Genomic DNA, 15,934 nt, shown 5'->3' with positions numbered 1-15,934 from the left:
TTTTCCATCACCAATTTTCCACTTACAACCCTTCTCTAACACCCATCTACTGCCCCATACACTCCGCCACACGTAACTTGGTCTAGTACCTACAGACGCATTCAGAAAATTTGTTGATGAAAAATAGCGAGCCTTCATAATTTTTGAGGAGAGCAGCTCGGGGTTGGTCAATGGTCATGGTCCTCCAACCTTGTTTTGCCAAAAGAGCCTCAATAAAATCAATAATGCTCCTATAACCCATTCCCCCCTCACCTTTCGGATAACAAATTTTATCCCATGCCACTGATATATGCGTTTTATATAGAGTTTTTACCCCGTCCCTTAGTACTTTTTTTTTATCTCAAATGAGCTATTCAGAGCGATTTTTAGTACTAATGTGCTCCTTGTAGTGTGTTTGTAGTTTCAGGTTCATCATTGTAGGAATTAGCATATTTTTTGTGCATTTCCTACTTATTTGAATCAATACAAGAGATTATATACTTTCGAGAGCGCAAACATTGAGTTGGAAGAATTTTCAAGCAAAGCGAATAGTGAAAAAAGTAGAAAACTGAATCTCGTCCACTCTTTTGATAATAACTCAAGTTATACAACTCCAAATGCAGCATTCAAATTGGGTTGGATTCTAGACTTCAAGAGCTTCCCAACGAGTGGTCACTCGCCTAATTACGACTTATAACGAACCTATGCCCTAGACCTTTTTAATAACATTATGACATCATCTTCCGGTGATTTTTGCCGGAAAATAATTTCGGGTTGTAATTTAAAATGGATGTATAAGTTTAAGGTTGTAATTGGCAAAAATAGAAATTCGAGGTTGTAATTGGCAAATCGAAAACTTTATTATGTTGTATGCGACAAATTTTCCGGAAATTTTGAATTACTGTAAAAGTTTTGCAGAGGGTATAAATGAATACAGGGCCTGGATTTTATTTAAAAAAAGAAATAATTATAAACTAGAAAAACTTTCAATTAACCCAGACTGTAATGTTGGAAATTTTGTGATGCTCTGTCCCATTAACCTTGACGGCTTTCTCCAGCAGTGGGCACTCTCTAATATCCAAATATCTTAATTTGGTGAGTCGCTTGATGGCATCCTCTGTCGGTAGTTTTTTCAAATTCTTGCACTTGAAGGTATACAATGAATCAAGAGATGAAAGATTTCCGAGGCAATCAGGGAGATATTCTATATTCTCGAAATCAGTAATTAGCAGAGCTTTCAGCGTTGTCAAGTGTTGGAGTTGTTCTGGAAGACTATGCAGCTTTTCCCAACCATACAAATACAAAATTTTGAGAGAAGTGATTTTCCAGAGGAAGCTCATATCTGGAAATTCATGTCGCTCGAAATACTTTCCGATGTGTAAAGTTGTAAGGCATGGAAGGCGGTATAACCAATCAGGTGGCTGACTTATCATCTTTGTCATTCTAGTTATGGCGAGATCACAAAGACGAGTTAATCCTGTCAGGTCTGGGAGTGTCTGTATCTTTGGACAATCATTAATCCACAATTTCTCCAGCGACTTGCAACTTTGCAACCCCTCTGGAACACTCGTTAAACCAAACTTGTGAAATATTCCATTGAACAGCTGCTTATGGTACTTGAATCATAGAACTCTGGATTTATACGCTTCAAGCTTAACATATTTGTAATCTCTAGCTTTTTAAGAGAAGGAAGGTGCCCCAATGTTGGCAATTCCTCGCATCTTCCACAATCAATAAGCTGAATCTTAATGAGGTTATACAGAACCCCTGCGTTTGTATTCATCCTCGTGACCCATGTTGGAAATTTGTCACCTGCATAACCTTTTATGAAGAGTAGCTTCAAATTCAAGTTAGGATATAACGCATCCAACACCTCCTCATGGTTTATGCAGTTGTTCTCACTGTCCCAAACTAATCGCAGCTGTTCAACTTTGGACTTGGTTGACAAATTGGCCATTTCAGCATCTGACTTGCATTTGATGAGTTCAAGGCCTTTAATTTCTAAATTGCCTCTTATCTGATGCAAACATCCTAACTCGGAAATCTGAAATCCCCCTTTAGTCATCCGTAGAGGTGGAAGAATTTGCAATTGATTCAATTGTCGGATCACCCCTTCAGCTGGACAAAGATCAAAACTCAAGCCAAGATGCCGCAGATTAACCAGATTACTTAATCGGCCTCCAGCTCCAGGTAATTCCAACAGCTGATTACAATGGTAAAGAATCAAACTTTGCAAGTTATACAATTCCATGATGCATTCAGGCAAAACTTGGATAGGATTATTTGCCAAATCAAGGAACTTCAAACATTTCAATCTAGCAAACGACTTTGGTACAGTAACTATATATGAATGTTCTATAGATAGTACACGCAAATACTTCACATGCATTAATAATCCTTCTGGTAACTTCCCCAAGACATCCAGTGAACATATATTTTCAAGAACCAACTTGTCAGGAAAATTCCAAGTTATTTCGGCATGTCCAACCACAGTTACATGTTGGATGTCAAGAACATTATTCACCTTCTTACCAGATTCCAAATACAGGCATTCATGCGAAGCAACTAATCTTGCAAGATCATACACTAGATCATGTAAAATATATATGAACGGGTCTCCAAGTTCATTTCTCTCGTATACAAGCAGGAAGGAGATACTTAACAACTCATTAAAATACGCATCGCCAATGTCCTCCAAAGTCGTATTTTCATCATTAGATTTCTGAATAAGCCCCAAAGCCATCCATCTATCTCTTAGATCGTATCTTTCGAACCAAATACCCCTGCGCCAAATAGCACACAGTGAAAAACATTTCTTCAAGAACGAAGACGATAAATAATCATAGCTGAGCTTCAAGGATGGCAATATCCCAGTCTCATCAAATGAAATATTCCATAGACTACTTTCTTCAATAGTCATCCATTCAGAATGGGTTTTCTTCCGTAGCATTAGTCCTCCGATTGACTTTATAGCCAACGGAACACCCTTGCATTTTTCTGCTATCTTCCTCCCAATAGCCTCTAATGCGAAAACATCTCCTTCCGGCCTATTTGCAAAGGCAATTTCCTTGAACAACGACCAACTATCCTCTTCTGAGATGTGTGACAAACGATGGACTACAGAAGCGTGCATTGTCTCCGCAACATTATCTCCTCTAGTAGTTGCCAACACCATACTATCGATGGAACCACCAATTCTTTCCAATGAATTTCTCATTGTATCCCAAGTTTCTTGATGAGTATTCCAAACATCATCCAACACAAGTAGATATCTCTTCCCACTTAGATACTCTTGAAGTTTTCTGATTGCTATTTCGCTGCTAGCATCTTCATAATTTCCCCTCCCAAGAAACTCAACCATTTTATTCAGTATCCTCTGTATATTGAAATCTTTCAAGTCCGAGATCCATATCGTCCAACTGAAATCCATAGTGTTACTACTACTAGTGGTATTAGTAGCAGTCATGTGGAGCACAGTGTTTGAGATGATTTGGATCTTGCTTTGAAGCTTACTGAGATCTTCTTCGTAGCCCCGGAAGGAGTGGATCTCCGCCGTGACTCTACTCATTAGTACCTCGATCATGGGTTTCGCAGCCTCAGTCAACAGTGGCAAAACTACAGATTCCATTTTTTTTTCTTAACTTTTGGGAATTTAAGTGATGAAAAGAAAAGGGCGATGTTTCTTTTTTAGCAGAATGTTTATCTCCTAATGAAGAAAGTATGCACCTAATATTAAAATAAAGCTGCGGACTCTTCCTTATACAAATATCCTCCACAAATGTTATTTTCCAAGTGGGAGGGAACAGGAAAGCCTACCCCAACACAGTCACACAGCTCACACTGACTGATACACACATTGTAGACTTTTCTAAAACATACAATGAACGACTGAATTATTGTAACAGATTGATGGCCTTGTAGCTCTATGTAGGACCTCGCTCTTGGACAACTAACTTGTCAATTTCGAAAACAAGAAATTAAATGCCATAAACATCAAGTAATTCAAGTATGGTTTTGGATGGTTCACCTATTTTGATAAACTATGTGGACTTTTCAGCATAAATTAGAAAGACAGACAGACAAGTTTTAAGCACTACTGGTAGATTATCTTGACTTTTCAGCTTCTATAGTAATGTGAGGGTATGCAACTTTTCTCACTTGTTTCATTTTCTTAACCAGCTAAGCTAATAAGGGTAAGGTACATGATTTGTCCTTTGGTAAGTTACTACTAGACCTGTCAAACGGGTCGGTCGGGTCGGGTTATAAAAAATTATTTTCGGGTTCGGGTTGAATCGGGTCGGTCACTTTCGGGTTCGGGTTTACAAATGCTTGTTCAAGACCCAGAACTTTCGGGTTCGGGTCGACCCAACGGGTTAAGAGATTTTAAAACGCGCATTATATTTTCATTAATTTAGGTGAAAAATATATAAAATATTGGCACAAATTAACAAATTTTCCTATGAAAGTTTATATTTTGTCAAATTCAACCATAAAATGGCGTATAATTCAAATTAAAATCATATTACACAGAACAATAGTAAAAACAACGTGTATTTTATGCTTAAATTTTCTCATAATCTCATTTATTACTATAAATACAATGATTTTCAATCGGTCGGGTCCAAAACGGGTTCGGTAGGGTTTTAACCCATTCTTTTTCGGGTTGCTCGGGTTCGGATAAGATCGGGTTACGGGTCACAATATCTTGTTCAGGACCCAGTATTTTCGGGTCGGGTTCGGGTCGGGTTCGGGTCGGGTTCGGGTCGGTTTTCGGGTCGGGTCGATTTTTGACAGCTCTAGTTACTACTATACCCTTATGCTTCATCTTCATCCACTCATTCACCTTCACACCTTTAGGATTAACATCTAAGAAGGAGATAGGGTAACCCTTTCAATACACTGCCCCTTTCTGCTCTAGCCTCCAGGTCACATATCAAGGTTCAGTTTTGAAACCTAGATCTCTCATAACACATCAACTACTGCAAAACTAAATTTGGAAAACAAAGGGGCAAATTTAGCAGAATGAAAATTATTAAAAATTAATAATTAACCATACAGCTCTTCAAACTACATATCCCTCAACAAAGTAGGATATTACTCATTAATTTCATTGGACCAAATAAACACTAAGACTTGCAACCTAGATTTTCAGACAAATCAAAGGAAAACTACTACATAAAAAGAAGATCTCGCGGCAATTTTAGCAAAACTAAACATCATTTTTATCATATCCATTTCACCAGAACACGTTAAATCACAAATTAATGAGCTAAAAAAAAGATTAAGCAAGTGGAAATCAAACTCTCTTACTTTGATTCTTTTACCTTCAGCAGCAAAACCAAGAACAGCTGCAAGGAGCCCTAAGAAACCCATACTTATGCAGATTATTAGAGTCTATTCTCAATCTTTGAGAAATATGTTTTGGGCCTTTGATTGCTTGCCTTGTCATTGATCTTGTGAGAAATATATATTACATAGTACGTAGGTTTTCTAGGGTATCCTAGACTTTAGGAAACAATCCTAATTGCCATAAAACTCTCACAATATATTCTCATAATATTCTCTATACATATCTTAACACCCCCTCAAGTTGGAGCATGAGATTCGAAAATGCCCAACTTGGAAAGAAGTAGATCAAATTGGGTTTTCCCTAGTGCCTTTGTGAAAATGTCTGCCAATTGCGTTGAGGTGGGTACGTATGACGGAGCGATCAATCCATCATTAATTGCATCTCGTACAAAATGACAGTCAACTTCTATATGTTTAGTGCGTTCATGAAAAACAGGATTCTTGGCCATGTGCAGTGCGGATTGACTATCACAAAATAATTTGATCGCCTTGGGATGATGAACGCCCAAACTCAATAACAGACCTTTAAGCCACTTAAGTTCACAAGTTATGGCAGCCATGGAACGGTACTCGGCTTCGGCTGAAGATCTAGAGACTGTATGTTGCTTCTTTGTTTTCCAAGAGATGGGTGATTGGCCGAGAAACACTAACCAACCTGTTAGGGAGCGACGAGTAATGGGACATGCAGCCCAATCTGAATCACACCAACCTACCAGGGACAAGTCACTATCAGCACGGAGAAGAATCCCTTGGCCTGGTGTACCCTTTAGATACCGAACAACACGCATGGCGGCTTCCCAGTGTTCAATGCGAGGAGCTTGCATAAACTGAGACAATATGTGAACGGAATAGGCCAAGTCCGGGCGAGTGACCGCAAGATATATAAAGCGGCCAACTAGGCGTCGGTAAACCTCCGAGTCCGTGAGAAGTGCACCATTTGCTAGCCCTATTTTGTGGTTCTGCTCAATAGGAAACTGTAACGCCCCGACCTCTAATTCATTTATTAAAGCATAATTAGCAGCGTAATTAACCTAATTGGTCGGGGCATTACCTGCCGTAACTCCCTCTTGGGAATTACAAGGCAACCATCAATCATAAGATATTAAATCCCAAAAACTAATATAATAATCTTTAATATTACCAAAATAAAGGTGCATAAATTACTAAAAGTCTTTAATTAAACTATTAAAACTTAAGGCATAAACTAGGTGGGAATTATTAAAGTGAAATCCTCGCCACTACTCGTTCCCATCGTTCCCAGCGGTACCTAAAACAGAAAACAAAATAACGGTGAGCCGAAGACTCAGTAACGAACTATTCTAGCAACGTAAATTCATTTCAATTCATTTTATTTAATAACACAGGGAGAATAGAATAATGTAAAACATTTTATAAAGTCCTTTATTTAATTCATTTTCAACTTTAGGGTGCACATGCTAGTCGTGGCAAGTATGACATGGTGGAACGTCTTCCACGATGGACCGCTGTCCATAAACATGGGGCCTTGGCCCGAAAACATGAGAGCCTTGGCTCAATGGGCGGATGCCCCATGGGTACATGCATGACCGAGAATCGTAACCTGTGAACATATACTGCCAAACGGACTAGGAATTTCACTTTCATTTATCATGTTTCGTTTAATTTTTACATTTTAGTCTTTTCAGTTGAAGCAACATAATTCCTTTGGATCATAAGATCAAACATCCTTTCTTTCATGGTTTCTTATAAACAGCATTCTATAAGAAATTCAATCAATCATCAAAGCATTTTATAATCAATCATAAAATAAGGAATAATTCCATCAAATCATATTATAATAAATTATTCAATAAAATCATATTTCATTTCCCGCGATTCATAAAACATGTCAAAACATTCATTTAATAAATCAATCATACGTTGTAATTTTATAATCACATTTATAAGGGAATTGCGGGTACTAGCAATAGCCGTTACCTCACTTCCACGATTTTGCTAAGGATTTTCGTTGGTTTGTTCGTCCTGAGCTCCGAGTCCGAATTCTTTCAAAAGATTAAATTATTGAATTAATATTAAAACTATAAATATTGTAAAATCAATATTTCTAAATAAGTTTTAGTTGATAAATTCATAAATTAATTAGATAAAGTTTATAATCAAATTCAAGTTTTAAGGGAATACATGTGTTAGTAGTTTAAATTTGAAAATAATAATAATGCTAGATAGTTCTTAAATTTAATTGCATAAAATAACACTCATTGGAATGAAATAGCAAAAATCAGAAATTTTAATAAGAAGAATTGGGCCTAAGTAGAATTTGGGCTTACTTTGAGTTATTAAGCAAACCAAAGTTCCAAAGTTGGAACTTGGTTTCACGCACAAGGCAGAGCAGGCACGAAGGAGAGAAACAAGAGGGTGAAGCAGCAGAGGGAGAGGAGATGGAGGGCGGCGGCTGGGTGGTTCTGGGCGGCGCAATGCGCTGGTGATGTTGGTGGCAGGGAGGTACGGTGTCGACTGGAGTGGCTTCGTGGAAGAGAGAGGCGGAGGGAGTTGGGCGCAGAGGAGAGGGACGACGAAGGGGAGGTTGGGCGCGGGGGAAAAGGGACGGCGAAGGGTGGTGGTGCGGGTTGTTGGGGTTGCCGGAGAAATAAGGCAGTGGTGGTGGCGGTAAGTGGTGGCAGTCACGGTGGTGGTGGTTATGGTGTTCTAAAATCTTGAATTTATTTTAAATGAATTTCAATGGTGAATTATAAATTGGTGGTTAATCTGATTTGTGGTTCATTTGGGATGATTGAGCAGCTATTTATAGTTGTCATGGGGCTCCATGAATGCAACAACTCAGCTTGATTGTATTGACAAGTGGAAGAAATTGAATCAATGAAAGTGATGATTAAGATGAGCTATTCTAGTTTAGATTTCCAGATATTCAAATAGGTTTGATGAGTAAGTCTTGAGTTGCATTATGGTGGTGACAAGTAGATTGAGTTGCCTTGTGGTGGTGACAAGTAGAAAGTGAAGGTTTTGACTTCCATGGCCAAAGTGGCGTGAGGAAGAAGAAGAGAAAGAAGAGAAACTGACTTGTTTCATTTAGGTGTTAATAAGGGTAATTTCGTAATTTTGAGCTAATTTTCAGAATTTAATTACTATTAACTAAAATTAAAATAATGATTTGGCTAAATTAATTTCCGAAAATAATTTTATAAAGTGCAAGTAATTGAATTTATTTTCCGTACGAAATATTTAAAACGTAATTATTCTCGAAAATACGAGATTAATATAATCTGAAAAATAAATAAATCGTGAAATAAAACTTTTGTAAAATAGGTTTAGTTTTCGAATAAAGATAAGAACGTTTCGAAATTATTTAGAATCCGAAAATATTAAGATTAAGCTTGTGAATATGAAATTTAAATTATAAAAATTAAAAATTCAAGCGAAATAAAACTTCGTTAATTAAAATAAAGTTTGAATTTAGGATTTAAAATGATAAAAATACTTAAGCATAATTAATCGAGTTTTAAAAATTCGGGGTATTACACTCTTACCCCCTTAGAAAAAGTTTCGTCCTCGAAACTGGAGCTCAGTCGAACTTTCCATTCTTAGAAATCATACATGTCATATTTAATCGTTTTATTCGTTATGCAAATATGATCGAATAACATTATAACATAATCATTCATATAACATAATAAAGATTCATACGTCTTATTGTTTCTAAACGAATAACTGGGGATATTTCGATCTCATTTGTGCTTCGACTTCCCATGTGGCTTCAGATGTCAAGTGATTGGCCCACAAGACTTTAACCATTGGAATTACTTTGTTTCTAAGTCGCTTTTCTCTTCGTTCAAGAATTTCAATTGGTTTTTCCTCATATGTAAGATCGTTACGCAATAACAAGGGTTCGTGCGTAATCACATGACTAGGATCAGGAACATATTTCCTTAACATCGACACGTGGAACACATTATGCACCTTTTCCAAATCGGTTGGTAAAGCTAGCCGATATGCTACTGCTCCTACTCTTTCTAATATCTCATATGGCCCGATGTATCTTGGGCTCAATTTTCCTGTTTGACCAAATCTCATTATTCCTTTCGTTGGCGAAATTTTCAAGAACACGTGATCTCCAACTTCAAATTCTAATGGTCTTCTTCGTTGGTCTGCATAACTCTTTTGCCTACTTTGTGCTGCCTTCATTCTTGATTGGATCAAACGAATCTTGTCAGTAGTTTCTTGAATCAATTCAGGTCCTATAACACGTGCTTCATCAATATCACTCCAGCACAACGGTGTTCGACATCTCCTTCCATAAAGAGCTTCATACGGTGCCATACCAATGGTGGCCTGGTAACTGTTGTTGTACGAAAATTCAACCATAGGTAGGAACTTTTCCCAAGTTCCTTGAAAATCTAAAACACATGCTCTCAACATATCCTCAACAATTTGGTTAGTGCGTTCTGTTTGCCCATCAGTCGTTGGGTGAAATGCAGTACTGAAGTTGAGCTTTGTTCCAAGAGCTTTCTGCAATTCTTTCCAATAGGTGGATTGATATCTTGTATCACGATCGGAAATAATCGAACTAGGCACCCCATGAAATCTCACAATAGTATTCACATATAGTTCAGCCAGTTGATCTAAACTCGAATTGTTCTTTACTGCTAAGAAATGTGCTGATTTTGTCAATCGATCAACAATAACCCAAATAGAATTCATTCCCTTGGTTGACCTTGGTAAGCCCAAGATAAAATCTATCGACACGGAATCCCATTTCCATTCCGGCACATCCAGAGGTTGTAACAAACCTGCTGGTCTCTGATGTTCGATCTTGATTCTCTGACATGTCAAACATTTAGCCACATAATCTGCTACTTCTTGCTTCATATTGCTCCACCAATACACTTGCTTCAAATCTTTATACATCTTATTTCCTCCTGGGTGAATCGAATATGGTGAACTATGAGCTTCTTCTAAAATTCTCTTTTTCAACTTCTCATCATTAGGCACACATAATCTTCCCTGAAACCTTAACGTACCATCTTCTTGAATGACAAAACCGAGTGACTTTCCTTTTCCCACCCCACTCCTTATTCTCTCTAATTGTGAGTCTTTACATTGCGCTTCCTTAATCTCATCAATCAAAGTTGGCTTTATTACCATCACATTCAAACAAGCACTTCCTTCCTTGATAAACTCAATTTCCATCTTTTGCATATCATCTTGGTTGGCTCGAGAAAAAGTTAGGATTGAGCTTAGGTGAGATTTCCGACTTAATGCATCGGCAACAACGTTAGCCTTTCCGGGATGGTATTGAATATCAAGGTCGTAAGGTTTAAGAAGTTCTAACCACCTACGTTGTCTCATGTTGAGTTCTTTTTGGGTGAAAATGTACTTAAGGCTTTTATGGTCAGTGAAAATTTGACACGAAACTCCATACAAATAATGTCTCCAAATTTTAAGGGCGAAAACAACAGCTGCAAGTTCGAGGTCATGGGTAGGGTAATTTTGTTCATGAACTTTGAGTTGACGCGAAGCATAAGCTATAGCTTTTCCATTTTGCATTAAGACACATCCTAACCCCTTTTTAGAAGCATCACTATAAATCACAAATCCCTCAGTCCCAGATGGAAGGGTAAGAATAGGGGCAGTGATGAGACGTTTCTTAAGTTCTTGAAATGCACATTCACAATCATCGTTCCACACAAATTTGGTATTCTTCCTAACTAATCGAGTTATGGGTAAGGCAACCTTAGAAAAGTCTTGAACGAATCTTCGATAATATCCAGCTAAACCCATAAAACTCCGTACTTCGGGTACATTGGTTGGTCTAGGCCATCCTACAATTGCTTTTATTTTCTCGGGATCAACAGATACACCTTTCTCAGAAATAATATGACCTAAAAATGATATTTTCTTAAGCCAGAATTCACATTTCGACAACTTAGCATATAACTGGTTTTCAATCAACATATCTAACATTTTTCTCAGATGCTCCTCGTGTTCCTCATTACTCCTAGAATATACCAAAATATCATCAATGAAAACAACTACAAACTTATCAAGGTATGGTTTAAAAATACGGTTCATCAAATCCATAAATACAGCTGGCGCATTGGTTAATCCAAAAGGCATCACAACAAACTCATAGTGACCATATCTGGTTCTAAAGGCTGTCTTTGGAATATCCTCGGGTTTAATTCGAAGTTGATGGTATCCAGACCTCAAGTCAATCTTTGAAAACACTTTTGCACCTCTAAGTTGGTCAAACAAATCATCAATACGGGGTAAAGGATACTTATTCTTAATAGTAATCTTGTTTAACCCTCTATAGTCTATGCATAACCTCAAAGTTCCGTCCTTTTTCTTCACAAACAATACAGGGGCTCCCCAAGGTGAAACACTAGGTCGGATATATCCTTTTTCAAGTAACTCATCTAATTGTTTCTTTAATTCTTGTAACTCAGCTGGTGCCATTCTATATGGTGCCTTAGAAATAGGGGTTGACCCTGGGGTTAATTCAATGCTGAAATCTAATTCTCTTGATGAGGGCATACTAGGTATTTCTTCTGGAAAAACATGCGGGTATTCACATACAACAGGGATGTCAGTAATGGAAGACGCAGGGGTATTTAGGTCAACAACACTACATAGGTAACCAGATAAACCACTCTCAATCATTTTACGTGCTCTCAAAGCATGGACAATTTGAATCGTTGGTTTTCTTACTAATTTATGGAATGAAATTCTATCTCCATTTGGTGTTCTAAGGGTCACATTTTGCCTCGAACAATTAAGGTTAGCTTCATACTTAGTCAGCCAATTCATTCCCAAGATTACATCAAATTCAGATAGGTCAAAGGCTACTAAGTCTGCTAGAAACTCTACTTTTTCTATTACAATGGGACAATCTCTATACATGGTTCTACATTTCACTCTTTCTCCACTAGGAAGGGAAACACTCATAGCATGAAAGTCACAACAAGGTTTCAAACTTAAACATTTAGCAAACAATGGTGAAATAAAGGAATGTGAAGCTCCAGAATCAAAAAGAACATGGGCAGGTAAAGAATGGATAGAAAAGGTACCGGTGATAACATTATCATCCTCATCTGCTTCATCTTGTCTCATCACAAAAACTCTTCCAGTTGGCGGTGGTCGAGGTGGGTTGCGGTTTGAACCTGAGGCATGGTTGTTTTTACGACCACGATCGTTGTTAGTTGGAACTGGTCCTCTCATGGTTGACGTCACTTGATTTGGGCAATCTCTGACGTAATGATCATGACTTCCACATCGGTAACAAGCATTCGTGCCAACACGACATTCACTCTCAACATGACTCCTTTTCCCACATTTGGCACATCCTTGCAACCGATTGTTCCTTCCTTGAAATCCTTGTCCCCTATTATTTCCTTGATTACCATCATTCCTCCTTTGATTTCCCTGGTAACTTTGGTTGGGCTTCTTTGCTCCTCCTTGGCTTTGGTTATCATTTCTCCTTTTATACCCAACATTCTTCGCTTCTCGAAGTAGTACCACTCGCTCCACATTAGCTGCAATATCAACCATATCCTGGTATGAAGTAAACCTCTGAGTGGACAACCTATCCTGGTACTTAAGGTGCAGACCTCGTTCGAAACGGTTCATCCTGGACTGTTCTGTCGACACCAAGTCTGGTGCAAACCTTGACAACTCCATGAACTTATTTGCGTATTCCAGCACGCTCATTGTTCCTTGTTGCAGGTGGAGAAATTCATCTTCCTTTTGTTTCCTTAAGGATGGTGGATAAAACTTGTCTCTCATTAACTTCTGGAGTTGGTCCCAACCAAATCCTGACACATTCTTTCGTTCCTTGTTGACTTTCCACCATAATCCTGCTTGGCCCGTTAAATAAAACACCGCAAAGTCAACCTTCCATTTCTCCGGGCATTGCAGGGTTTCAAACAACTGATCAATGCGACTTATCCAATCCTCGAACTCAACTGGATCAGGCTTGCCATCATAGGATGGTGGGTTGAGTGACGAAAAGTTCTTGAACATCGTTGCGTTCTCGTTCCCACTTACATCTTTCTTTTTCCGAGAATCATGGACTAACTCGGCCAACATTGCACTCACATTTTCCAACCGTTCCATTCTCTCCTCATGTCCATCAACATGGACATTCTCCTCGTGGATAACATTGTTATCATCATGAACATGGTGCTCATTGTGAGCCCCGTTGGTGACATCATTGATAGCATCGATAGTCGACATTCTGTGTAACATATCTTATCAGATTGAAGCAAAATAATAATAAAATAATCCCTTTGATCCCGTTCCTACACTCACACTCATATTCATTTTAACTTTGCAAGATTTAAGAGCATTCTTTTTAATTCATTCCTTAAAACTCTTTACTTAAAGCCTAATAAATTCAATTCGTGCGAAAACCCATAAGGTTTAGCACTTATGGTCCAGAACCTTTGCTCTGATACCAAACTGTAACGCCCCGACCTCTAATTCATTTATTAAAGCATAATTAGCAGCGTAATTAACCTAATTGGTCGGGGCATTACCTGCCGTAACTCCCTCTTGGGAATTACAAGGCAACCATCAATCATAAGATATTAAATCCCAAAAACTAATATAATAATCTTTAATATTACCAAAATAAAGGTGCATAAATTACTAAAAGTCTTTAATTAAACTATTAAAACTTAAGGCATAAACTAGGTGGGAATTATTAAAGTGAAATCCTCGCCACTACTCGTTCCCATCGTTCCCAGCGGTACCTAAAACAGAAAACAAAATAACGGTGAGCCGAAGACTCAGTAACGAACTATTCTAGCAACGTAAATTCATTTCAATTCATTTTATTTAATAACACAGGGAGAATAGAATAATGTAAAACATTTTATAAAGTCCTTTATTTAATTCATTTTCAACTTTAGGGTGCACATGCTGAAGGAAATAATGCCCTTGGTCCAAGTATGCATTCTATGTTAAGTCTAATAAATGCGGTTCAGTATTAATTAACAAGTTAATAATTCAGTGAGATCAAGTGAGCTGAATGCCTAGCTAGAGGCCGCTTCAGTTCAAGTGGAATTAATGATATTAATCCACAGCTTACTCTTGACTGAACCCGTAGGGTCACACAAATAGTACGTAAACGGATCAAGTATTTAATGGCATTAAATACTCCATCTATGAATATTCGGAACCGACGGATCTTGGTTTCAGTGGGAGCTAAGATCGTCATAGGCAAGAAATGAATACTCCGGAAACGATGATATTGCCGGAAACGGAAATATGGATCGTGTCGGAAATATGAATATTATCCAAGTCGTAGATGTTGCCGGAAACGGAAACATGGTACGTATCGGAAAATATTATTGGAAATGGAAATATTACCAGAATCGGAAATATTGCCGGAAACGGAAATATTGTCGGAATCGGAAATATTACCGGAATCGGAAAATAATTCCGGAAACGGAAATATTAAATATTTGTTCGAAACGGAAATTAATTCCGGAATCGGAAATATTAAATATTGTTCGTATCGGAAATAGATTCCGGAAATGGAAATTTAATCGGAAGCGTATCGTACGAATTAGCATCGGACGAGGCCTGCCGGACGAAGGCCCAGCACGAAGCCGGGCCATCGCCCAGCAAGCACGCACGCCACAAGCCCAGCGCGCACCAAGGCCACGGATGCGTGGGCCGCGCTGCATGGGCTGCTGCTCGCATGCGCATGGGCAGCCCTTGTGGCTGCCGTGTGTGTGTGTGAGTTTGTGCTCATGCGTGATTCCTAAAACTGCAAGAGTTAGTGTGTGATTAAATTCCTATTCCTAATTAGATAAATTAATTAAATAGAATTCATGTAGGATTCTAATTTCAATTAATTCGTATCCTACTAGGATTGCGATTCCTTTTCCATAACTCTATAAATAAAGGCCTAGGGCTCATTATTTATATACAAGTTTTTAAGTATTCAAAACTAAGATTTTTAAGCAGAAAAATCAGCCAATATTCTTGCCTACCCAACCGAAAATATTAGAACCTTAAGGGCGATTCTAGTTGGTCAATCTTAAGGCGGATCCGGACGTGCTGTGGACTATCTACGGAGGGACGACACTTGGAGTCCTAAAGACTTGTTCTTGTTCGGTTCGGGCGCAGCTAGGGAAGGCACGCAACAAAGAGTATGCATCTAAACTATGCTAAATGATTATGTGTAAATAATATGTTTCCTGGCTTTATGGTTTTTCCGCATGATTTATGAACTGTCATATGAATCATAACCTAACAGTGGTATCACGAGCCCCTTATTATTTTCATAATCTAAATTGCGTGAACATGGTTAAATATTACAAATTTGCAAGAATTAAAAGGGGTGATTAATTTTCGTAATTGTTAATTAATTGCAAATTGCGTTTATTTAATTATACGTACGCAGTTTTTCGGAAGTTTCTTCATTACTCATCCGAATTGAGTGATTTTTGTGTCAATTCCGCATGTAAAAGGCATTCTAAAATTTTGACAAAAATAGTATTTTTCTGCCGAACCCAGAATTCTCAAATTCGAAGCCTAACTATGACTTTTCGAAGGTTTTAGTTTTTCGAATGCAAAATTTCGTAAATTTAAGATGTTAAAT

General features: G+C 38.0%; 2 protein-coding genes across 2 annotated transcripts; both read right to left on the bottom strand.

Annotated features, from left to right (window-relative positions):
* Positions 1–965: 965 nt before the first annotated feature.
* Positions 966–1,421, bottom strand: LOC110799601 (probable disease resistance protein At5g66910). The gene has a single exon (XM_022004882.1). It carries the CDS (start codon positions 1,419–1,421, stop codon positions 966–968), a length of 456 nt encoding a protein of 151 aa, XP_021860574.1.
* Positions 1,422–1,549: 128 nt separating this feature from the next.
* On the bottom strand, positions 1,550–3,607 carry LOC110799603 (putative disease resistance protein RGA3). Its single transcript, XM_022004883.1, has one exon. The coding sequence runs from the start codon at positions 3,605–3,607 to the stop codon at positions 1,550–1,552; it is 2,058 nt and encodes a 685-aa protein (XP_021860575.1).
* Between the last annotated feature and the right edge of the window lie 12,327 nt (positions 3,608–15,934).

The sequence above is a fragment of the Spinacia oleracea genome, chromosome 4 (genome assembly GCF_020520425.1).
Source record: "Spinacia oleracea cultivar Varoflay chromosome 4, BTI_SOV_V1, whole genome shotgun sequence".
NCBI classification, from domain to species: Eukaryota; Viridiplantae; Streptophyta; class Magnoliopsida; order Caryophyllales; family Amaranthaceae; genus Spinacia; species Spinacia oleracea.
This window is presented reverse-complemented; position numbering and strand designations above follow the sequence as displayed.